Source organism: Strongylocentrotus purpuratus, unplaced genomic scaffold, assembly GCF_000002235.5.
Source record: "Strongylocentrotus purpuratus isolate Spur 01 unplaced genomic scaffold, Spur_5.0 spur5_contig_844, whole genome shotgun sequence".
Taxonomy (NCBI): Eukaryota; Metazoa; Echinodermata; class Echinoidea; order Camarodonta; family Strongylocentrotidae; genus Strongylocentrotus; species Strongylocentrotus purpuratus.
Window position 1 is genome coordinate 780,026 of NW_022145551.1, and position 26,189 is coordinate 806,214.

Sequence of the window (26,189 nt, forward strand, 5' to 3'; positions counted from 1 at the left end):
AGGTTTCACCATCAGCTGTTCACATTTCTTCAGGTGTTGTCAGATCCATTGACCGTGACAGGTTGCCTCTTAAAAATCCAACTTCCATGTTGAATGAAGGTTCAGAAGAAGAGCCTATGGATACTGTCAGTGATGAGGACATTCACAAACTAAGAAGATACCTTGTCAGCACAAAAGCTCCATTGGTGTCCGAGAGTGAGACAGACTCTGATGAAACATGTATTGAAGATGATGACTTGAATCCATCGTCTAGTCAAGCTGGCAGTATCAAGTCAGAACCCCAAGCTCAGATGAAACCAAGATTTACAGTAATGATGGAGATGATCATGGCCACACTGATACACAGCCCTTCTCACCTATTCTTGATGCAGGGGATGAAGTAGACGTTAATGAAACAACTGAGGGTTTTGATACACAGCCTTTCTCACCTATTCTTGATGCAGGGGATAAGGCAGTCATTGGTGAAACAACTGAGGGTTTTAATACACAGCCCTTCTCACCTTTTCTTGATGACGAAACTGAAGATTCTTTAAGTGATGCAAGTGAAGAGTTCCCTACCTCTGCCACGATTGTTCCAAGAGATTCCCCATCACACTTCTTAGAGGATAAGGAACATGATCGTAGGGAAGCTGCTGACCTAGAACCTAAGGACCTCTTCCCATCAGACTCTCACATAAGCTGTCAAAGCCCTGATAAAGAAATCCACCAACCTCAAAGGGGTGATGCAGGTTCAGAAACTTCTTCAAGCCACAGACGTAAATCGCCACGTTTGCAAAGAGAGGATGACTCTCATGGACACTATTTTCCCACAGATTCTCAGTTGAGTATTAGCCTCGACAATGAGGACTCTGAAGAACTCACTACTCAGCAGCCGCTGCAAAAGCCTCAAGAGGATGACTCTCTAGGACAGTACTTCCCCACAGATTCCCAGTTGAGTATTTGCCTCGACAATGAGGATACTGAAGAACTTGCCACTCAGCAGCCACAGCAAAAGCCTCTAGAGGATGACTCTCAAGGACAGTATTTCCCCACAGATTCTCAATTGAGTATCAACCTGGATAATGAAGACATTAAAGAAATAGTCAATCAGCATGAGAAAGGAACAGTATTTCATGGTGAAGAGTCACAATCAGCCATTCCTTCCAAACCCAACTCATCTGGAGGAGTTCTTCCTTGCCAACGTAATGCATGGTGTCCCTCAGAGTTGGATCCACAAGAAAGATTCTTGTTGCTACAAGAGGGAGAATCAGAACATGTGTCTTCTTTCTTGCAAGAACCTCTAGTTATGCCTTCCTCTCCCAGTATGGCCCCAAGCACATCTACAGCAGCACCTGGCAGCTTAGTTCCCACCAGAAATAAAAAACACATACCTAAAAAGAATAACAGGGTCCGGAGACCTTCAAGATCTGAACAACTACTGTCAACTATGAAACAAAGTGATCAAGAAAAGGAGAAGAATCCTACCAAGATGACCAACTCTCTACATGACATTCCTGACACTCTATCTAAGCCACTCAGCTTAAGTTCAAAGGAACCTACAGAAACCCCTTCAGCAGCTATGATCCGTTTCGTGCAAGATTGCCTCCAGCAACCTGCATCACCAAATTCAAATGAGATGGGCTTGGGGGATGAAATGCCAGCAGATCCTAGAAATTTGTCTCATGGTCATTTATCAGTTCCAAGTGTTTCCTTTCCTTCAACAAGTTCGTACTCCAGAAACATCTCTGAATCCTCAAGAACTGTAATCGGTGGTCATGCTGCCTCTTCGGGCACCTCTGAGACGCCCAATACCAAACCAGACAGGGTAAAACCTACTGGAGATGATAGATCTGCTTGTCCAAGTGACCCTCCACACCCATCATTGGTGGCATCGGACATTAGGAAACCTCTAAAAGAGAGACGCCACTCGCAGACACCAAGCATTCCGTCGGGAAACCTAGGGACAGAACTGTCCAAGGTTACTCGGGTGAGTTCCTCTTTTCCTCTGCAACTACTGGTGGCATAAGAAGCAATTTTTGGGAGATGTATTACAGTGTTAATTAGTTATATGTCGTCACCTCCTGTATAATAAATGTAGGGGGGGGTGGGGATATAGAAACCCCCAGTTCGGCTATAAGACTTTTGGAAAGATAAGAGGAAGGACATGCAACATAACTTGTGTCAGTACTCACAGGAAGTGTAAGTGTACTTCAGACTTTTTAAACCTGAAAACACATTATACATTTAAACAGGTGTTTAGTGAGTATACAGTATATTTAGTATACGCATACAGGTACGTGTAGGACCTTCGTCATCCCCCCTGCCATTTATTTACTATACATGTACACTCACAAAAATATAATACAATATATAGGTGGCTATAAATGAACATGCAATATAACCATTTGACAGCCATAATATTATAAATGAAAATGCAGTTATAATATTCTCCATCAGGAGCCGAAGGGTGCTGTCTAAAGATGTGCAAAAAATTAAATCACGTAGATTATTTGCACCATATATATATATATATATATATGAATGGGCTTTTTTTGGAAATCCTGATTTTGGATAGTTGTTCTAAATTTGCTCTACAAGGGTTATTTAAACTAACATGGTCATTTTATACTTGTAATTCTATTTTTGCTGAAGATCACCAAGGAATTCAAGCAAGAGGATGTCTTATCTTGCGTACTCTCCTGGAACGCTGACTGGTTTGACAAGCACAAAGAAGGTATGGGCTACAGATCTTTTTTTTTACAGGGCAATTCAACCTATATCTGACCTGTATGAAAGCAGAAAAGCAAGAGAAACTAAATGATGATAGTTTGTAATAAATCGGATCAATCTTTACAAGTTCATAACATTCTTATTTCTTGTTCGATTTTGTTCAATCTTTCACCAGTCTGCCCCTCTGACTTTTCTCTTCTTTTCCCCCTTCTTTTTAGAGTAGTTTTCTTTTATGATTGGATTTCCCTTCAAATTTTCATCCAATACTTTTGTGCAGACTTACACAAGGATGTTAAAATAAGAAATGTACATATATATATATATATATATATATCTTTTATCGTACTGTATTGCACACTTTTCCATTTTTTATTAATTTTTGATTCCCTTAGATAAACAATGTATTTTATTGTGTTTCAGATGCGCCATGGGGAGAAGGACTCTAGTAGGGAATTCAATTATAAACTTTCTTTCTTTTTCTCTTTTTTTTAGAGAGAGAAATTTATTCTGTTATTTAAAAAACTTAAAATCATTGTTATTCAAATTAAAAAAAAAGAATCTTAGTATCCCAATCACTTGTTATATCTGCATCAAAAAATTAGATCGTATCTTATATACCGGTATACATGCAAAATCTTTGTGGAAGCATTGTCTTTTTTTAGTGTTAATTCTGTACAAATTTGCTTCAATACGTGTGACTTTTGTTTTGCTTTTTGTTATTTAATATTTTGCATCAATCCTCTCAGTACATTCCGCAGAGATTTTGCAATCTTTCTTGATGGCTAAGGAAGTACCAAGATACCATGCATGCTACCCAGACATTAGGAGCTATCAAGAGGCATTTATTTGCTTTTTACTCCTGGAGATGTGGTCAAACGTGAGTTATTTTATCCTCAACTTTCCCTTTTTTTCTTTGTCTTATCTCTTCTATTTCTCTCTCACGGCACCCCATTTTTTCTCCTCTCTTTTTTCATGATGAAAACAACAAAGAACCTTCTCTTTAAGTGTTTAACCACTGGACTGCGCTACCTCTACTAATCAACCCACTCAAAGTTTTACCCCTTTTTTCATATCAAATCTGTAGGTTTCGAGCTCTGTGGCTAAAGATTGTGATAGGACATGGAGGCAGAACTCTAGGGAGAACAAAATCTCACAGGACATCGTTGAAGGTAGAAGACCATTAATCGTATTCTGACCAGGCTTTTTGGGGGAGGGATCAAATTTCTTGACCACGGAAGGTCCAATCGACGGCAAATTTTGCAAGAATTTGTAAAGGTTATGGATGCACAACCTTTTTTACAAGAAATTCACTTATTTATTACCTAATTATAAATTATTCAAATTATATACCTGTTTTTACATATTTATTGATATTCTGGTTAAAAAACGAGGTAAACAGGTTAATCTTTAAAAAAAAAGTTTCTGAGTAGTATAGTAAAAGACATTGTATTGAAAAATGTTCGAAGATTTAATTGACTGTGTATTTCATTCCCTTTACATGTAGTGCAATATGAAGCAGCTGATATTCCGACGGAACCTCACGACCTGGGTGTTGGGGACCTGGTCCTCGTTGACATGACAACAGACACTGCTTCACAGAAACAGTTCAACTTTGGGCTAGTCTGTGGGGTTGGATTGACAGATAGAACCGTATGCCTAGCCCTTCACAAGAGCATAATTGTACCTAGCTCAACGAGACTGAAGGTATGTACAATGTAGTACAGTTAACAACTAAATTATTCATTACCCTTGAAAATCAGGGATGAAAGGTTGAATTAGGGCCTTTTTTAAGGTGTAGGCTTTGATATGTCACATTCTCAAGATACAAAAATTCACACATTTCAAGAAATTCTAACACTTAGTATGGGTATGAATAATTTAGTTGTTTATTGTATGGACAATAAACAGTCTAATACAAACAGCTCTACTCTTTGTAGCCTGAATAAATCTGATGGGAGAAACATTTGTATGATCGAGAGAGCATTGTAGGAGGGTTTCATGAGTAAAAAAAAATGGAAGAATGCATAGAAATGTTTAAATTTTCACATGACATACTAGCAACCTATTACCTGGTTGAGTACTAACCCTGAGATAATTGTTTGGGGTCTGTAAAGTTTGTTTATTACTGGTATCAGATCCTATCCAGATTGTTCAAATTTCAAAATCTTAATCTTTGTATTCCTTAAAAATGAAATTTTAGTCCTGTATTCTTATTTTACGTACATGCCTTTTTTGGCTAAGTGTAACAGCATGAAAAAAAAGTAAAAAGTTTAACCAATTCATTTTTTGTCTTCATGCAGGTTGTAACATCACTCAGTCATTACCTGAATCAGATAAGAGCGTTGCTGTCTTTTAGCAGCCATCCTCTTGCAAAGCACATCATAAAGCCAGAGGACTCCTCCGTGTTTGTAAAGGACACACAGGTATCAAATAGAATTCATGAGAAAATGTTTGTATCTTGCGAGCTCCTTTCCCATTTGGTCTTTCAAAAATCAGAACTTTTTATTTTGCCCTATAGAGAAATTCCAGGCATATACATGCACCCTACATTTATAGTTGTTGCAAATATGTTTTTATACACCCCCTGTATGGAACGATTCTGTTCTGTCATAGATAACCCCCAAAAATGGAAGTTTATGAAATTTTCAGTACAGAGCAAATTGGAGGGAATCTCGCAAGAAAAGTAAAAAAGTTGCCAATTTGTGTTTGATTGATCAGAACTTTAAATACTCATAAATTTCTTTATCTTTAATAATTGGATTCTGCTCAAATTTTCGTTGACCTGTTTGTCTCATTTTTTGCTTCTATTTAAATAAACCTGATGTCAGGGTGGACTTCCCCTTTAAGTCTGTGAAAAATGGATTTTCCCCTCATCAAATTAAAGGGGTATTAATAATCTTGATCTGCTATTAACTCTTTGTTTGCTTTGTTCGCCGATTTGCACGGACGTAGGCGTGCCAACTTCGCATTTTTGCACAGATGTATACGAGTCAATTAGACATTCATAATACCGCTCGCAGTGTGTAGCCACGCGTTGCGTTTACTATTGTTTACATTGTATACATCGCACACTTTCCGGTAAACTGTTTTTCTTCATAGTGTTACATTCGAAATTACCGTGTATTTAGCGGTTTTCTTTGGATTTTTTTTACTGATGTTACGATGGCACCTGCTGGAAAACGTCAACGTGTGTTTAGTGTAGAGGAGGCTCGAGATCTTGTTACTATGGAAGCATGGAGCATGGACTCTGATTCCGACGAATCGAGCAGTGACGAAGACTCTAGTGATAAAAGTGTTCCCTGAGAGTAGACTGATAGAATAAGAATGAATAAAAATTAATGAAAGAGCTAGAGATGACAGCAAGAAAGAGAGTAGACTGATAGAATAAGAATGAATAAAAAAAATGAAAGAAGGAGATAGAGATGACAGCAAGAAAGAGAGTAGACAGTGATAGAATAAGAATGAATAAAAATAATGAAAGAAAGAGATAGAGATGACAGCAAGAAAGAGAGTAGACTGATAGAATAAGAATGAATAAAAATTAATGAAAGAGCTAGAGATGACAGCAAGAAAGAGAGTAGACAGTGATAGAATAAGAATGAATAAAACTAATGAAAGAAAGATGTATCCTGTCTTGCCGTCATCTTTATATCTTTCTTTTATTATCTTTATTCATTCTTATGCTATCAGTGTTTACTCTCTTTCTTTCCGTCATCTCTATCTTATTATTATTATCATTTTCCTATCTATATGTACCCTATGTCTTGCCGTCATCTGTATATCTTTTTCTTATTATCTTTATTCATTATTATGCTATGAGTGTAATACTCTCTTTCTTGCCGTCATCTCTATCTCATTATTATTATCATTTTCCTATCTATATGTACCCTATGTCTTGCCGTCATCTCTATATCTTTCTCTTATTATCTTTATTCATTCTTATGCTATCAGTGTTTACTCTCTTTCTTTCCGTCATCTCTATCTTATTATTATTATCATTTTCCTATCTATAATTATGTACCCTATGTCTTGCCGTCATCTCTATATCTTTCTCTTATTATCTTTATTCATTCTTATGCTATCAGTGTTTACTCTCTTTCTTGCCGTCATCTCTATCTTATTATTATTATCATTTTCCTATCTATATGTACCCTATGTCTTGCCGTCATCTGTATATCTTTCTCTTATTATCTTTATTCATTCTTATGCTATCAGTGTTTACTCTCTTTCTTGCCGTCATCTCTATCTTATTATTATTATTATTTTCCTATCAATATGTATCCTATGTCTTGCCGTCATCTCTATATATTTCTCTTATTATCTTTATTCATTCTTGTGCTATCAGTGTTTACTCTCTTTCTTTCCGTCATCTCTATCTTTTTATTATTATCATTTTCCTATCTATATGTACCCTATGTCTTGCCGTCATCTCTATATCTTTCTCTTATTATCTTTATTCATTCTTATGCTATCAGTGTTTACTCTCTTTCTTTCCGTCATCTCTATCTTATTATTATTATCATTTTCCTATCTATATGTACCCTATGTCTTGCCGTCATCTCTATATCTTTCTCTTATTATCTTTATTCATTCTTATGCTATCAGTGTTTACTCTCTTTCTTTCCGTCATCTCTATCTCATTATTATTGTTATTTTCGTATCAATATGTATCCTGTCTTGCCGTCATCTTTATCTCTTTCTCTTATAATCTTTATTCACAGTAAAGTCCTTTCATTTCATATCACTATTTCTCTCTCATAATGTCTCTCACGTCCGTTCTCCATATTTTATTCATTGCATACTCCACTCGTCAATCATTTCTGATAATAAGCTCTCTCACAATAAAGTAAATGGAAAACAATGCAATATAGTTTATATTTTAAGATTGATTCATTCTTTCTTTGTATATCTATGGCTGTGATAAATGTACTTGAAATCAATTTTATTGAGGGGTAAAGAAGGTGAGAGAACAGATGCGGTGAACATTCATAATGAGACATTTCAATAAGATGCTGATTATGTCATGTATATCACATATAATATATTATGCCTATACCATTTTTACATGCTCATACCAGTGGGCAAAATCAATAACATTCTCTTATTTCTTATTGACTTATCATGGCACAACAAAGAAAAACATCCCCACGACGTCCCTTTTCATGCCCCGCTAAACCGGACATTGACAATAACCTGGGGTAATAGGGATTTCAATGGGCAGATTAGCCCATTGTCAAGGGTGGCTGAGCGGGGTACTTTCAAGTCTCTCCCTATTGAACTTCTTTTCTTCAACAACCTAAATACTAACCTTCTGAATTGTTAGAATACTTGAGCAAGGTATGTAAAGAAAGGTAAGAAGTCCACCTTTCTAATAGATTCGATTTGAAGATGTCTTATCATTGCTAAATAAGAAATTCTAGAGGGATAAAAAACTGCCGTAAATAAGAAAAATTAAACATTATATAATTATGATTATTATAAAAATGATAATTCAAAATATAACAAATGACGGTTCATCGAAAAGCACGTTTTCCGGTCTACAACTTTGCTGCACAATATTTTTCATCATGATCATCCAGTGAAGAGTTATAGCCTCTTGATTCAGCAGAGTCAATAAAGATTCCCTCGAAATGTGTGACCCTAAAAGAATGTGGCACAGGGGGGTTTTTTAAGTGGCGCATAAAGAGTTAAGAATCTCCCATGAAAGAGCCTGCCACAGCAAAGGCCCTGCATGAGAGAAGGTTCTTTCCCCCCATTTAGTATTGAGCTTAGGGAGATTAAGAAATCGGGAGTTTTGAAAGCGTACTGATCTGAACGGAACATAATATGTGATTTCCACCACAAGTACAAGCAGATGGAAGGGTATCTGACGATGAGTTGCTAAACTCCTACATGAAATCCGTAAGTAGAACGGCATCATAATCAAAAGTGATTTGACTAATGAATGTGTGATTTGCACCACAGATACACGCGGAAGGAAGAGTATCTGACGATGAGTTGCTAAAGTCCTACATGGAATCAACTTCAAGTACCTCATCACACTTGAAAGTGATTCGACTCATGATAGGGGCAGCGGGAACGGGAAAGACATCATTTTTGCGTCGACTTGTTAGACGGATCGCAAGAGAACATAAGAAGATTCATAAGGTAAGCTAGGTTCAATTTATATCAACACTCATGCTGTTGTCAATTAGCTCTTTGTCAACAATCTTGTCAACAAAACCTCATTATAGGTAATTGAAGACTGATGTAAAAAAAAAAAAAAACACACTCCAGATGTGTGTTTTTTTATTCGTTTTTATTTAAATTCAAATCTTATATATACTTTGAATATCACCTTGACTTTCAACTCCATGCTCAAAAACTTACATTTTTCATTATACATGTAGGGTTTCCAGCAGCTCCACTTCAGAATATAGAGAGCAGGTTACAACAGAAGTTTATACAAATATTAAAATATTAATAATAATAATAAAGATAGATTTATTGAGCGCATAATAAACCAAAGTTTCTCTATGCGCTTTACAAAGTTAAAAACAATCAAGTACAAGTATATTTAAATAGTTACAAATTAAGAACGAAATATAAAGACCTTAAACTAAAGACATGTAGCTAAGAGAATTCATTGCGAGCAAAGTTAATACAAATAGCAAATACTTATGACAAATCAATTAGAGTATATTCAATTATTATACATAGATGAAAAGTAATGTCAAAAATTACAAACGAAACAGGTAAGTTCTAAGAAGGGTTTTGAAAGTCTGTCGTGTGGGAGCTTGACGGACATGCAGAGGGAGCGAATTCCAGAGAGTTCGGGCAGCCACTCCAAAAGCCCTGTTGCCGTAGAAATGAGTTGAGTGACGAGAAAATATTGATGTTTTTAGTCCTTTTAGTGCATCACTAAAAAAACTGAATTAATCATACTCTTACCAAGTTATGTAACTTTTTAAATGCATACAAAAATAGTTCCCCCCCCCAGATTGTTTCTTGAGAATGTGGCGTAAGCGTACATCTATTAAAGGTATTCAACAAAACCCTTAATTCAGCCAGTTCATCATTCTTGAGTTACAAAAAACCACAAAATACATCAAATTTGCAAGGGGTATATACTGCGATATACAGTTAAATCTGCATAACTCGAAGTTGCACATGCTGAACTTTCACTTAGTCTAATAAATGTTTTGACCAATAGCAAAATATGAATTTGGTACATTTCCGAATTCGAATTTTGTACGAGTCAAACCATTTTTTGCGGTCCCAACAGCTCCGACTTCAGCAGAGCTATAACTGTATTTCTTGCCTTTTTTTGCAGACTTTGAAAAACCCTTACAAACTGCTGGTCTGTGCCCCGACTAATCAGTCGTTAGATGTCTTGCTAAGGAAGATATGGGAGGCTCTGAAGGATAACAGAGAGGCGATGAGTGAGTACTTTATTTCAGTTTTAAAGACTCTTTAGGTATTTGTCATCCTCCAGCTATTCACCCAATAACGATAGCCACCGATCTGTGAATGTAGATTTAACCATTACAATCGTTACGTCTTATATAAATGCTATGAGTGAGTAATTTATTTTTCTTCAGTTTTAAAGATCGACCCATACAGTGTGCGTGTAATCATTGGTTCTAATAAAAAATTTGTCACTATTTGACTATATTTTACCCTATAATGGATGATATTTGTCTGAGACAATAGACATCCTTTTAGAGCAATACTGAACTGATACTTTATCTCCCCATAGCCCAATATCTAATTCCCACTTCGCAGACTTGATGCGAGAACCAACAGCACAGCTAGGGAAGCAGCGAGTTATGCTGCTACAGGTAATCTAAGATAGCGCTTGAGGGGATTTTGCGGTAGTGTTTTTATCAAGTACCCAAATGCATTTATAATTATGTTTTTAACAGAAAAGGAGCCAGACCATTGATGCATGTGCAAATGAGAAAAAGTATTATTTTGTATTATGAATTTGGGACCTGATGGGTATTCTTTTCAACCATTTTTTTTGTCCTGCCTTTATGTTTTAGAACACATCGTAGATGGTGTAGAAATCATCCGTGTCGATAAAGCTGAGGAAGCCGATCGTCGTCTCAAAGAGTTTCTTCTATCCACCGTAGTGGCGAGTAAGAGAAAGCAAGGATCACCCTGTAAGTTTCTGGATCCTGTTTCCTCCATTTCCAAATGTAAATACAGTGAAACTTGCTTTAGTGACCACCTGTTTAAAGAGGCCACATTTTGTATTTCCCTTGACAGTAATTTCTCATAGGAACCTGTATATGAAGACCATATAGACCACTTTTCTTGTCTTCCTTTGGTGGTATTTATATCCAGGTTCCACTGTACATATTATTTGTTAATGGCCAATCAAACAAAGCAATTTCATTACCCTGCATCATTTATTCATCACTTGTACTCTTAGACCTGAATATTGCTATACCTGTATACCCTTGTTAAAATGGACTGCGGTACTACTGCAGTACTTGTATTACGTTAAATTGATCGTTTTCGCAGTACGGTATATGTATACTACCGCTGAACTACTTCAGTACTACCGTGGTACTTGTACTGCAGTACTACCGCAATACTTGTACAACCACTGCGGTACTAGTACTGCAGTACTACTGCAATACTTGCACTACAGTACGACTGCGGTACTACCGCGGTACTTGTACTGCAGTACTACCCCAATACTTGTACTACAGTACCACTGCGGTACTACAACTGCAGTACTTGTACAGCAGTATGCTACTGCGGTATTTATACTTTATTTAAAAAGAAATTTCTAATTGCCAGATCATTTGATTGACTTTATATTGTCTCACCTGAGTTTCAAGTGGACTTTTCTTGCTTAAGTGGCCAAGATTGAGATGCTAGTGGAGCAAAATTGTCCTGTACTGTGTTCCTACAATGAAACATGAAATTTTAAAGACACTATCGATTGGATTACATATTTCTTATGGATGGATTTCATATAGATGTCGAGCTGTCTGAAGATGACCTTCAAACTAAAATACTTCAGCAAGCTGATATTGTGGGGTGCACGCTTGAAGATTGTGGATTAGAGGTAAACAGTTCTACTTTTCTTTCTGTATCTTTTACCCAAGCGAAATCATTGAAATAGAATGTTTAAAAATTGGTAGTGATGTACTGGGGCTTGGACCAGGGACCTTCGCAGTTCTAGTGAAGTTATTAAACTTTCAATGGCACCCACATTACACACCCTGCACCAATTAACCTGCAATGCACTGTGTATGACAAAAGCTTTGCAAAACAACCCATTTACGGTCTCCAATTGTCTCTTTTTTTACCTTTAACTCTTTGAGTGCTGAATATATCTATTTCCAAAAGGGTGGAATTCTGAAAACAAAGTTATCTTTTATGTTAGTAGAATTGTAGAAATGTTATTGAGTTTCATAAAAAATAAAATTAGGACAAGTCATTGGTTAATATGTGCAAGCCTGTCTGCATTCTCATAATAGTTGCATTCATCTTGTTTGTTTTGTTTTATTTGTAGATCGTAAGAAGCAGCTTGGCAGGAAATGTGTTTGCACTCATTGTGGATGATGTAAGTACAGTATATGCTTGTAGATCCTTGACAACATTAGAAGGTTCAGTTCTGGTAGTTGGGACAAAGTGTGGGGGAGGGAGGGGAGGGGGGGGGGAGCATTCATTTAAGTTTGGTTTCATAAGAAAGAACTTCCCACATGAAGTATATGTTGGCTATGAAAGACCTGAAGACAGTCTTGAGTTCCGAAAGTTGATGATTTTATGATTTGCAGCAACTACTACAACATAGGAAAATGTGCAGCCTGCTAGAGCCACTGTCAGGGAGCCTTGCAATAGTTTGCCTATGGGTTTGGACCACTCTTGAAAACTGGAAAAGTGTTGGTCTTCACAAAGTTTCTTCATTTACAGTATGTTTGCAGCTGATTCTGTTTCTTTTTTGTAGGCCGGCCATTGTTTGGAAACTGAGATTCTCCTTGCCCTTCAGTGTAAAACTAAGCGTGTGTTCTTGGCAGGCGATCAAGAACAGGGCATTGTTAGCATTTGCTCAAAGGTACGTACGTACTGGTACGATTTTTGCATATCTTTGTTCTAAACTGTATGTCCACCTCCTTCATGCATATATTTTGTTGTTTTGGATACTTTATCATGCAATATGTGTGGAATACAGTGAAACCTGCTTTAGTGACCATCTCTATGTAAAGACCACCTGTCTATAAAGACCACATTTTCTGTTCCCCTTAACTATAACAATCGATTTTCATAGAACCCTGATGTACTACAGAACCCAATACAAAAAGAACACCTGTCTTTAAAGACCACTTTTCTTGTCACCTTTGAGTGGTCTTAATATACAGGTTTCACTGTACCATTATCTCTTGTACATGCACCTAGGGGGCCCGGGATCTGGACTTCGGTCATTCCATGCTAGAGAGGCTCGCTGAGAACTTTGAGATAGAGGACAGACGTATCCACCGATGGGAGGTTCAATACCGCATGAAGGAAGAAATTGCAAAATATCCATCGTCTGTTATGTACTTACACAGACTCAAGACTCAGAATAAGTAAGTGATTTGGCATCTTATCCTAATTCTTACCTTGTCCTTACACCAACTCCTATCCTAACCTTTACCTCACCCTTACCCCAACTCTATCCAAACTCTTACCTTGCTGTTACCCCAACTCTCGTCCTAACCCTCACCTCATCCTTACCCCACTCGTATCCTAACCCTTACCTCACCCTTACCCCACTCTTATCCTAACCCTTACGTCGCCCTTACCCCAACTCTTGCCCTAACCTTACCCTTCCATTATCCCAACACTTAACCCAACCCTTACCCTAACTCTTATCCTAATTTTACCTCATCCTTACCCCACTCGTATCCTAACCCTTACCACGCCCTTACCCAACACCTATCCTAATTTTACCTCATCCTTACCCCACTCGTATCCTAACCCTTACCACGCCCTTACCCCAACACCTATCCTAATGTTAGCCTCACTCTTACCCCAACACTTATCATCCTAACCTTTACCCCAACTCTTGTCCTAACCCTTACCTTACCCTTACCCTATTCTTATTCTAACCCTTACCTTAACTCTTATCCTAATTTTTACCTCACCCTTACCCCCAGCTCCTATCCTAACCCTTACCTAACCTTTACCCCAACTCTTGTCCTAGCTGTTTCCTCACCCTTACCACCAACTCTTGTCCTAACCCTTACCCCACCCTTACTCCAGCTCCTGTCTTAACCAGATGATAACTGTACTATTTATTATTGGAATATAGGAGAATTCAGTAGTCAATGGGTCAATTTATTGTATCAGACATCATCCTGATGGTGACAATCCATTGATTTCTTGATTTTCTGTAGGCACCTGCTCTTCTGTCTTCGTCCATATATCATCTTTGACGTGGCTGATGGAAAAGAATCTTTACACAGAGAGTGAGTATATGGTATGACGATAGAGGTCATGTTAGGCTTCTACTATGCACATATATATTTTTATATTCCTAATAGAATCTTGCTCTATGATTGGTCAAAAGTAAGTCACGTGATAAAAGATAGTTCTCCCATCATTGATGGGAGAAGAAAAGTTAGTTGCACTTTCACTGAAGATAGAAGTACTATCTACACAGTGCAACGCACTTTCTTGTAATACGTTGCGTATTGCTCTCCTCTTTAGGCGCTTTAAGTGTTAGTACGCAAACTTTGGTCATGCGCGAACTCAATGGTCACACCACCATACTGCATGCACTGTACGTATCGTACACCGTTTGCTAGCTTTTAATTTATGACTTGTTGCTCTAAAATTACGGAAGAAGTGAAATGTTTCCGATGTTGAATATAAAGCAAATAATCACCTTTTGGTTTCAGGCGATGGCAAACTATCACTTCCTCGGCGATCTGAATATATACGCTATATTTCCTCAGCTTCGCTTCGGAAAGAGAAGCTGAGGAAAGATAGCTACATCCATATCGCCTCGGAAGTGATAGTTTGTCCCATCACCTTCACCAATGATAATCATTTGCTTACTATCTCTATACGTTTCACAAAACAAGTAGAATGATTTCAACCCATCGCCTACGGGAGCCTGGTGGCTACTGTATTAAGCCTATAGGAAAGAATGAATTCAGTACCGGTAGCCAAGGAGTTAATATGGTACATAGATTGACACATAGAGATGTCATGATCTAGTGGATACGTCACCGGACTGTGGATCACGTTGTTTGCGGTGCAAATCCTGCTACTGCAGTAATGTCCATTGGCAAGATATTAATCTACATTTGCCACTCTCCACCCAGATGTTGTAAATTCTTAAGGGCAAAAAAAATGACATTTCGGTCTGATTCGTTAAAACAGAGCGAATGGGAGGGGACTTTGCAAGATACATCACAGAGTTGCCAATTTGTGTTTGATCGATTGAAAATTTAAAAATTAATAACTTTCTTATTTTTGTTATCAGTTTTTGCTCAAACTTTCTCCCACCAATTTAATGTCAGGGTGGACTTCCTGTTTAACATGCAAACTATAGAACAGATTGTGACAAACACGACACATCTATGATAGCATTGAAAGATGAACTGAATAGATATCGGGTGTGTAAGGTTAAAGGTCACTTTGTGATTACTTCATTGAATGTATGTATGTTGAGACATGTACTACTGCATATTTTGTTGACAGACCATTACTATTCTTTGATCATCATGAAATGTACATGAAAATAAGAGATTCCCCAGCTTTGGCCTGTGTATGATAAGGAGTTTGTAGATCGAACCTTGCTACAATTTTCTCAAAGTTTGTCACACAAAAAATTGAGCGACATGTGAATGAAAAAAGTCATCATTTTCATTCTTTGATCTTTTCTCATGTACAGTTCAGTTATCAACACCTCTGAGGTTTCATTCATCGAGCTCCTGATTTCAGGCTTCCTTAAACTAAGAGAACGCTTCACCGTAGGCATAATCACCCCCTCTGAAGGACAAAAGGGAAAACTTCTAGAAAGATTGCAAGGGTGAGGTTGATTACAAATATTTCTTTAACTTTATATGCAAACAAATCCCTGTTCCACATTGTATGTATCATGGGATAGATGTACCAAAGACTTTCAAGATTTTTTTCACTTTTTTTAGTGCAAGATTAATCTATTGCCACTGTATAGAATAGCTCTCGTCACCTCGCTGGGCACGGCTTGCGGCGCAGTTATTGTCTTTTCGGGTTTGGGTTTTTCTTTAGAATTTTTTGTGCTTGCCTTTGGGAGTGAGTTTCTTTCACTTTTATTTGGGATTGTTTTTCTTTTGGAAATAGAATGAGCTCTTGGTTTATTTCGCTCTTGCTTGTTTGCTAAGATTTCCTTTTGTTCACAGGATCTGTCATGGATTCTTCTGATCTTGCTACCCGTACCCCCCTTCCATGAGTGTGACGGCTTCATCTTGGATGAACCCTGCTACACTAGTCGACATCTTGCTTGCGGATTATCTTCCCCAGGTACGAGTGTCGTCGGACTACCGACCACCGACACTCGAGCCCCACTCATGGGAGCCGTTGGTTTGACGACCTCTGACTCCCACCTGAGCAGGATCACTGGCATTGTCCAGCTAGTGACCCGTGCACTTTGAGTGACACAGCTAGTGCATGTACAGCCACAGTCACTCAGGAGCTGGTCCCCCCCCCCCCCAACTGTCCCAGACGGATAGTTGCGAGCCGTAAGAGACTATCCGAAAGCCCCGCTGAGCTCGGCCCGTGTTTAGAACTCAGTAATGCTCGATCCCAGCAGGCACAGAACCGCCTGTTCAGAGTTTCCCCCTCGTATCCCGGCTGTGCTTGGCTCCCCTCCAGGTGGGGAGACTGCCTGCTCGTGGTTGCACCCAACCCATTTGGGCCAGGTTCCCCATGTAGCTGATTTTGTGGAATCAGGATAGTGACTCTGTTTCTGAGTCACTAGCCAGCGTGGTTCCCCAAACCCCTCATGGTTTGGCAGCCGACGCACAGGCTCTCCTGGAGAAATACTTGCCGGAGACCTACACTCCAGCTCAGCTGGATGCGGCCCAGACTTCCCTTCTCTTCCCTTCTCAAGGGGCTCCTTCCTCGGGAATACACCTGACGGATGACTTCAAGCTAGCCTATGAGGTCTAAGCTGAACAATCGTCTACATCTGGGGCTGCTAGAAAGCGTTCCTTTGCAAGATACCTTCCGACCCTAAGACTCGCTTGGATTTTTCTAACCGAAGTCATTCTCACCCGACATTTCCCATGTGGGTTTGAGAATGGGCTTGAATTTTTGTCACCGAGCCGACATGGTCAAGGATAGACAGGGCGCGTAACTTTGAGGCCCACGCAAGATCTGACATGCGGCTCAACCCCTATCCCTTGGCAAGACATTGATCTACATTTACCACACTCCACCCAGGTGAAGTAACTGGGTACCTGGTAGGAATTTATTCCTTGAAATGCTAGAGCGCCGTATGGCAGCCGTGCTAAAGCCAGGGTAATAATCGGGAGCGCCAGGAGGGTTAAATCTGACTGACATGAGCGCTATACAAGAAGCCACTATTATTATTATTATTATTATTATCTGGGGTCTCTATCATCCTCGGGTTCAGGTTGGTTAGGAGTCCATTTCCAGATGGATTGTCAAGGCCCTGAGGCCCTTCCCGGGGGCAAAGCCAGAGCACAAAAATGTAAGGTGGTTGAATTAAGTCCTTTGTCAAATACTTTTAAATGTAGGCCTAAGCTTCAATATGTCACATTCTCAAGAAAAATAAATAGGGTCAAATAAAATTTTGACATACTTCCCAAATTACAAAACTTGGTAAGGGTATGCATGATTTAGTTTACTGTAAACTTTTGTATCTTTACAGGAAGAACATTCCTGGCCTGCTTGTTGGAACCCCTACAAATTTCTACGGCTTGGAGAAAGATGTCATCATCCTGTGTTGCACCAGCACCTCCAGGACACCTAAAGAGAATGGGTTAGTATTCAAATAATTCACTGATGCACTGGTGCCAGATCATGAATTATTATTATTATTATTAAGTATTTGGCGTCACCTGTGCCTGGGAGGCAAAAACAAACTAAATCGTTGTAACCGTTGGGTCTCTCCTCCCAGTATAACTGATTGAGGTGCGCAGGTGCACCACCACACTGGAGTTTGCCCCTACTCTTATAAGAATAGTGCAGTGGGTTCTTAACAAGCAAATATGGTTACTCCCCTCTACATCGGCCTCCGTTTAATGTCCTGTCTGATGGACGGAGTGTTTTCCACTGTGACATAGCCTGCATTTATGAAACGAGGGCCGGGCTAGCTTGCATGCCTATAGCTTAACATCTTAAAAATTGGAATGTAAAGATTTTTTGTAATGAGATAAAAAGTTTAACTTTCAAAAATACATACATATTAACATTACAGATGACCTTTTATAATGTAAGCCATCATCATTTATGTCCATTTTTTTCCCTCTCCATTCTTTCAGATTCGTGATGAACAAACAGGTCTTGAATCTAGCTTTGACTCGATCCATGTTCAGCCTCATCATCGTTGGCAACATGAAGAGTTTACAGAAGGTACAAACTTTATTATTATTTCTCTGCATTCATTGTCTTCACAAATGTAAGCCTTTTTCTAAAGGACGAACGTTTGGATAGGGCATCCTGAATATGGCACTCGCTCCCAGCTGATATCTCTCCCCCTGCACCAAACATGGACAGATCTAAAAAGGATCTGTCCATTCTCTTTCTTTTCATGCATACAAATATCATGGTCGTGACGTCCCAGCACAAGGATAAGTCATGTAATGTATTCTTCCTTTAACTATGACTACAAATATTGTGTTCCTTGTAATTAGTTTGTAGTCTTTGACATTCAAAGCATTTCGTTCCATTCTCCCACTCTTCACCACTACCGTAACTCAAGGCTACCCATATAATGCCTAAAATCCAGTCAAAGTATCCACAATTATTTCTGTGCAGATGAGCGGCAACTGGAAATCCTTGGTAGATGATGCTACCGGTAGACAGCTTGTCTTCAGGACTTCGCAGGCTTCCTACAGTAAAGATGCCAAGGAGTGCCACAGTAAGGATCCTAAGGACTGTCTAAATGTCAAGGCTTCGAGCAAAGGGGTGGAGGAGAACAGCCCTTCAAGACATAAACATGTATCTGGCGATGTTGGAATAGATAACAGGGGCAAGAGGCGAGTGCCACCTGATCCAGGGACAGAGGATCATGGAAGAGCAGCGAAGGTCCCAAGGTCGTGCAGCTCCGTCCAAGGCGAGTCCTCCTCTAGCGAGAAGTCATTTGGTGGACGTAGAAATCTTTCCCCATCATCCAGAGACCCTGCTCAACCTCAAAGCATACTAAAGAAGCCTGATGGAAACGTAGCATCAAAGAGTCATGGAGAGGATAGAGGTGTCATTGGTGACCAGGGGCATCACAACCTAATGAGCCACAGTCGATCAGTTGCAAGTACAGTCCTAGGCATATCTGCCAGCAGCAGTAGCACCTTTAGTCCTCAAAGACAAAGGAGGAGGAATAGCTCGGGTCTTGATGCTAGCCTTGACACAGAGGATGGGAAGAGTTTACATGTAATTGCTACAGGAATGAGTGACAATCAGAGGCTTTTCGGGCAGCAGAAGGGTAAAAATATAGCAGGTCACACCGTTGGCAAGCGGAAACCCCAGAGTTCAAGGAGAACGGAAACCATTGAGCATGGTGGGAGAGAAAGGAGACCATCTGGTGAAGTCACTGGTGAAGGGACTTCTCAACATCGTAACAGTTCAAATGGAAATGAAACGGGACAAAATCAGAGCCTTGACTATCAGCAATGGCAAAACAGGTCACATCAAAGACCTCAGCATCAGTACCATCAACAACAAGTGAGTTTAGAGAGACAGGAGCATGGTAGGAGTGAAAGGAGACCATCTGGTGAGGCCACCGGTGCAGGGACTTCTCAACATCGGAACAGAACAAATAGAAATGGAACGGGACAAAATCAGAGCCGTTACCACCAGCAACAGCTAAACAGGTCTGATCGAGGACCTCAGCATCAGTGGCGTCAACATCAAGTGAGTCCAGAGAGACAAGAGCATATAAGGAGTGAAAGAAGGCCAACTGGTGAGGCCACCGGTGCAGGGACTTCTCAACATCGGAAGGGATCAAATGGAAATGAAATTGGACAAAATCAGAGCTGTGGCCCTACGTTGCATTACAGGTCAGATCAACGACCTCAGCATATGTGCCGTCAACCACAACCACAACCCTCTCCAGAAAGACTGGTTCAGCGAAGAGCTTCCCTGAACCAATATGCCAACAATCCAGTACAGCTTGATCGAAACATGCTCCATAACAGGACAGTTAATGAGGCGTATGGGGGTCGTTCTACTGCCCTGACTGAGCCTCGGCCAAATATCAGGGGGAGGAAACGCTCCAACTCTGTCAAAGAACGCCAGATGTATCCCCCATATTGAATACATTTACACAGCCAAACATCATGAAGAAGAAAGAAATGCTCCCTCTCTGTTAAGAATGTGAGATGGTATTAAACGAAAATGACATGAATAGAAATAATTGTATGAATAATGATGATGATAAAGATAACAATGATACTTGGTATAAACATGTATAAAGTTCCATGTATCTATTATGCAAAATGCTCAGGGCACTGGTCATTCATGTACATAAAAACATCTTCTATTGATTGAAAGTTGTTTTGAACATCTTTAGTTTTGATAGGCAAGATTTCAAGGATTAAAAGATAAAAACATGTCTTCCGTTGTTCCAAACGTTTGATCCAGCAAGTACAAATGATCAATCTCTGTGATTTTCTAGTTATCAGTACTTGTACAAGAAGTAGAAAAGATTTTGGTAGTCTTGGGCAGTAAGGGAGGATGGTGGAAAATGAAAAAAGTAGAATTGTACTTAAGAGAGACTGAAACGATGAACTTGCACAGCATCATCTCATGCTTAACCAAATAAACTCTTATGTTACGTAGTGAAGAATTTAGAGGAACCAACAGTGCAGTGATTTACGGACGATACTGCTTCAGCTGACCTGAAATGGCGTTAGAGAAACGCTTTTAGTGCAATATCCCTTTAAGTTGTTAACTGCATATGTCTTATAAACGACAGATTCACCAAACTTGCTAATTGAAACGGCTACAAAATGGCGCTATAAATCAGAGAACTTATAACGACAGAACAGCAAGTCTATTGATATCTTTGGAAAGTATGCAACAGTAGTCCAAAAGGGGGAGGAAATACTGAGAAAATACCGAGAGGCTAGAACAGTAGAATCCTCTTGCAGGTCATTGTAAAAGATATTCCTTCAAATTCCAGATACTGTCTGGTTTCACCCTGAGAATTCTTATGCTAATTTGCCTGTATTCATGTCGTCCATTTTTAAATGAGGCTATTCCTTTATGCACGGGTATTACATGTCTTTATACTTCCAGAAATATTATGACAGCTCAATTTCATCAGCTGACTTTCTTCAGTGCACATGTACTGTCAGGACCAGTTTTCATAAAGCTTGTTATCAATCGCAAGTTGTAGTAACTGTTATAAGCTACAGTAATCGTGGTATGTGATTGGTTGAGATCTAATTTGTCACAGTAATATAGCAGTTGTTATTGATAACAAGTTTTATGAAATAGAGCCCAGAAGTTTTCATCAACAAGATATCATTTGTTTCCGAAACATGCCTTTTTTTTTTTTACTATTACTGTTCAAATTTTCATTTTTGTTTTGTTTTACTAAACTGTTAAAAAAAAAAACCTGTTCAAATTTTCAATTTATATGAAGTTTTATACCAAATTTTATGCATGTTTATGTATATATTAAGCAGGATGTGTATAGAAACGTTGCATGGTTGTAATCATGAAAAATGTGAAATTTGAAGTTTTCTTAATGTGCAAAAGAAGAATAAATCAAGCAAATTTTAGTGCCACTTGAAGAATGAAAAGAGAATGTATATGCATATAATTTAACAACTACATTATTCCTACCCTTGCCAAGTTTCGTATTTTTTAAGTTTGCTATTGTGGTACATAATTCCTTTGTACATTGTTGGTTGATATTCACTATTCCAAGTATCGAAAATGCCAAATAAGTAATGTGAAAATTTAATAATCATGTGCATATACATGTACATATAGTGGATTCAAACTCAAAAGTGCCTTTACTTTTATGCAGTTTTCAATATGCAATGATATTGTGTTTATAGGAATTTAACTGTCATAAAACTTTATATATATTAATATATATGTTCATTTCTATATATTCATTTATAAAGTGGAGCAATTATGGAAATATATTATATATGATATATAGTATTTGGAACATATACAATTATATGAATCATTTATAATCAAGCGATAGATACTTTTGTGAACATACTGAACATAGTGAAACATAATTTGTCAATATACTGTGTATATAATTAAAAAAATGATATTTCTCTTATTATGGTAAGCATTTGCATAACAAATCAACTATAGCTTGTAAGTATCGGCTTGCATGGTAATGTAAATATACAGTAGGCTTGCGGGTGCACTGCTTTTTTGTGGACCCCCCCCCATTTCCTCAGAAATTAAGAATTTCTTGTAATAATTTTGTTATGTGCAAAGTGTATTTGTATAGTGTATTTGTGTAGTTTCCAAAAAAATTGAATTATGTATGAAAAAAATATGTAATATTTTTGTTTACCTTTCTGTTGGAAATGAAATAAATATGAATGTGAATATATGAATATATTCACTCCTGACGACGGATAGTCAACCTGTTTCGAAACGTCGAGCCACTCCCGCCACCCATCCTCTCCAAGCACTATAGTTCTCTTTAGAACTATAAGCTAAGAAAGATAACCAACAGTCTTTTTCAAGACTACACCAACAGTCCTTTTCAAGACTACACCAACAGTCCTTTTCAGGACTACACACCCTCAAGAAAGATTACCGAGAGTACTTTTCAGGACTCCTCAATCCTCCCTCTCTCTCACATGGTGCACCCGCAAGCCTACTGTAAATCAACTATAGAAGAAAAAAGTTAAACACCGACCAGGTTTAACATTGGTGATTTCACTATTTCTAACGGCAATTTATAATATGATGTACATGCAAATTCGTCTTTTAAATGAAGTATGTGCAGCTTTCAAATACTGTTTTATTCTGTCTTTGTTTTTAAATAGTATTCTTCCGTGATCAGTGTCTGATAGTTATGATGATGATCGATTGCTTTTACATTAGTATGTATTGAAATAGCATCTGTCAGTGTGTGTTTCCTCAGTATTTTGTGAACATCCCAAAGTCATTTTATGCTGGTACTATACTGTACATAATGCTTTTTAGATCAATAACATTTAATTTGCCAAAACAAGATGTCATTCATAATCGTGAATGAAGCTGAAAATTTCATGAATTGTCTTGTTTCAGATGTATATAAAAAATCAAGAGCTTTCATTACCGGTAATCAAATTCGTTTTTTTTTTTCAAGTATATTTTATATACACGTGTGTACATGCGATTTCAAGAAGTGTTTCTGGTAGTTCAGTGTAGTGATGTTAGCGGCTGATGATGTTGATGTTTCCAGTTGACCCCACTGGAAATAAGGTCTCGAGCTTTCGTGGGTTATCCTGTTTAAGCTGACTTATTTCTGGGGGGCGTTTGATGAAACAATTAGTCGGTGGTTTTCACCGACTAATATCATGTTCACCGACAATTTAGTCAGCGCTGACTAAATGTGACCAATCACTGGCCTGGAAAATAGTCGGTGACTACAGAATTGTCGGTGAACATGATATTAGTCGGTGAAAACCACTGACTAATTGTTTCATGAAACACTGTTATTATTGTATATTGTTGTATATTGGAAGCTTGTCGAATAAAAATCAATCATCAATCAATCAATATTGATAATGATTACATGTATATTGGTCATTATGGTGACAACGTTGATGGTGATGATGATGCTGATCAATGATGATGATAGTGATATGTTGATAACTGATGTTAATAACAAAAAGTGGGTTCTTGTATAGCTGCTCATGTCTGTCAGACTGGACACTCCTGGTGCTCCACAATTATTACCCCGGCTTTAGCATGGCTGCCCTGATAAATAATAAACTGCAAGACATGAATTGCGAATCATGCGATCCAAATTCCTGTAACATATCCTCTAGACCAACATCTACAGTAACAATGATGATAGAAATGTTGATATTCACTTATGATGTGATGATGATAGTGCGTTGAATGATAACTGATGATGATGATATTGATAACATCATGATGATGATGACGATGATAATATTGATACTGGTAACTGATGGTTGTGATGATGATGATAGTGATGTTCATAACTGATGATGATAGTGATGTTGGTAACTGATGATGAAGATGTTGATCATGATGGCATAGGGATGGTGATAATTGATAATGACGACGGTGATGATGGTAGTGAAAATGATAATTTCGAGGTGAACTTGTACATATAGGCCTGATGTATCGTATTTGAAAAATACTATTTGTACTGATCTTGATGCGAGCGAGCAAGAGTTTTAAGATTTGTTAGGTCGCAGTATTAAAGTTCTAAAGCACATATGCAAGCTCATCATAGAGACTGCATAGATCTTTAATAATTATTAACCCGTTCAGCTCGGCATTATTCAGCCTGATAGCCACCTCACAAACGAGATTAAAAATCAAACACGCCGTACCATGAGACCGCTCAGCCACAATGCGTGTGCGTTCAAGCGGCCAGAGGCTTCGACTAACGGGAACCTAGCGCATGCGCAGATCATTTGCCAATCTGGTCTTCTCATGTCGAGAACACGTTGCACGGCCGTTCTCTGCTGTGCTCCAAGCCTCTCAGTTCTTTCAGCTCTTTCGTAGGGTTTTCTTCTTCGTTATCTTTTCTTCTTCTTCTTCGCCTCATTCTTATTTTGTTCTTCTTCTTTCTCTTTTTATTTAGATACTCAATTTTATGAGAAAAATACACAATTTATAAGAAATTAAGGATTTGAATGTAAATCTCTGTTGCATCATATTCATATGAAATAATTTACCGGCCTAAATTGACGGTTATAATATTATTTTGTCGGACATTATACTATAGCGAAAAGATATTGACATGATAAAATGAAACTAAAGAAGAATCCAGGATGGGGGAGGGTTGGGGTGAAAGGAGAGACAAAATAGAATAATAATAAATAAATACAGTACAGACTATACCGATGTGCCATTTGGAGAGCAAAATAATTAGTTTGTTTTATTTACTAATGTAAAGCGCTTTGAGCATGTTTATGCCATATAAATATCAATATGTATGAATATATTGCCAAATTTTGACAATTTTAGTTTGTAAGTATATGTATTGACAAAGTATAAATACAAATAAAACCGACACAGAAATGTCTGCAAGTATTTGGGACCTATATAGAATGTGCGAAAAGAGCTTTGTCTTTGTCTTTGGCCCATGCATGTTCCCACAGCTGAGTTACGTAAGAGGAACAATGAACGTTGCTGAGGGTACGGGTCGTTGTCATGGCTATAAACTCTAAAGAGCGGAAGTAAGGTAAGGGTATAATTGAATAATTGGATGACAGATCTGAGATTATATTATCAAAACAAAAAGAGAAGAGTATGAATTTACAAATAGTACCAAAAAATAGAAGAAAAAAATAAATAAAGTGAAAGGCGTAAATATTCTAAAAAAGAATGAAACGCCGATAATACCAAACAACAACAACAACAACAATGAACTGACTTTGTATTCATGTATAACCCTGCTTTATGTTGTTTTGGGGGAGGGAAGGGTCTCGTTGTTATTGCAGTTGTCGTTGCTGTTTTTAAATTTTTTAAATGGGATCACGTTCCGACATTCTCATAAATAAAAAATCATATAACGTAAAGCCAGACTTTACCCTATCTGAAACACTCATTCAAAGACAACAATCATGCACGATAAAGGAATGGACAAGAATATGTGATAAAGATAAAATGTCACAGACAAATAGATAATTATAAGAAATGATTGTTTCTCTCTCTCTTTCTCTCTGCTTATGTGTCTCTCTCTCTCTCCCTCTATCTCTCACTCGGTCGCTTTCTCTGTCTATCTGCCAATTTTGTTCCGCCGTTTGCTTGTATGCCGGCAACATTCCTTTTTTGAGATAGATTATTATAAAATAATGATGATGTACACACTTTATTATACCTTATATTTATTATAGCGAGCGAAGTGAAAAACGAGCGGCTGATAATGTCTAAATGCGAATAATTATATTTCCAAAGCAAAACTTTTGAATGAAAATCTCTGTTGCAACAAATTGATATAAACACTGTTTATTATGCTATATTGACTATACTATTATACGTCGGACATTATACTTCAGCGAAAAGATATCTATATGATAACAAAAAGGACAGACTAAAGGCGACAAAAATCGGAGCTGGGGTGGGGGGGGGGGGGGGAGGATGATCGGAGAGAC

General features: G+C 38.2%; 1 protein-coding gene across 1 annotated transcript; it reads left to right on the plus strand.

The window, feature by feature from the left end:
- Positions 1 to 1,265: 1,265 nt before the first annotated feature.
- LOC105447190 (regulator of nonsense transcripts 1-like) lies at positions 1,266 to 22,273 on the plus strand. The gene is made up of 18 exons (XM_030990814.1): positions 1,266 to 1,966; positions 2,632 to 2,713; positions 3,456 to 3,586; positions 3,794 to 3,878; positions 4,214 to 4,413; positions 5,010 to 5,132; positions 8,674 to 8,856; positions 10,022 to 10,130; positions 10,734 to 10,853; positions 11,682 to 11,770; positions 12,221 to 12,271; positions 12,656 to 12,763; positions 13,105 to 13,274; positions 14,085 to 14,156; positions 15,590 to 15,727; positions 17,573 to 17,683; positions 18,186 to 18,276; positions 18,682 to 22,273. The coding sequence occupies exons 1-18, from the start codon at positions 1,286 to 1,288 to the stop codon at positions 20,173 to 20,175; spliced, it is 4,038 nt and encodes a 1,345-aa protein (XP_030846674.1). The 5' UTR covers positions 1,266 to 1,285; the 3' UTR covers positions 20,176 to 22,273.
- Positions 22,274 to 26,189: the final 3,916 nt, after the last annotated feature.

What these genes read in the sequence shown, in the direction of transcription:
- LOC105447190 (XM_030990814.1), top strand. Translation starts at nt 1,286, where the DNA reads ATGCCTTCCTCTCCCAGTATGGCCCCAAGCACATCTACAGCAGCACCT. An exon ending in TTGCACTCATTGTGGATGAT is followed by an intron (nt 12,272 to 12,655) that starts GTAAGTACAGTA and finishes TCTTTTTTGTAG; the next exon opens with GCCGGCCATTGTTTGGAAAC. An exon ending in AAAGAATCTTTACACAGAGA is followed by an intron (nt 14,157 to 15,589) that starts GTGAGTATATGG and finishes TCTCATGTACAG; the next exon opens with TTCAGTTATCAACACCTCTG.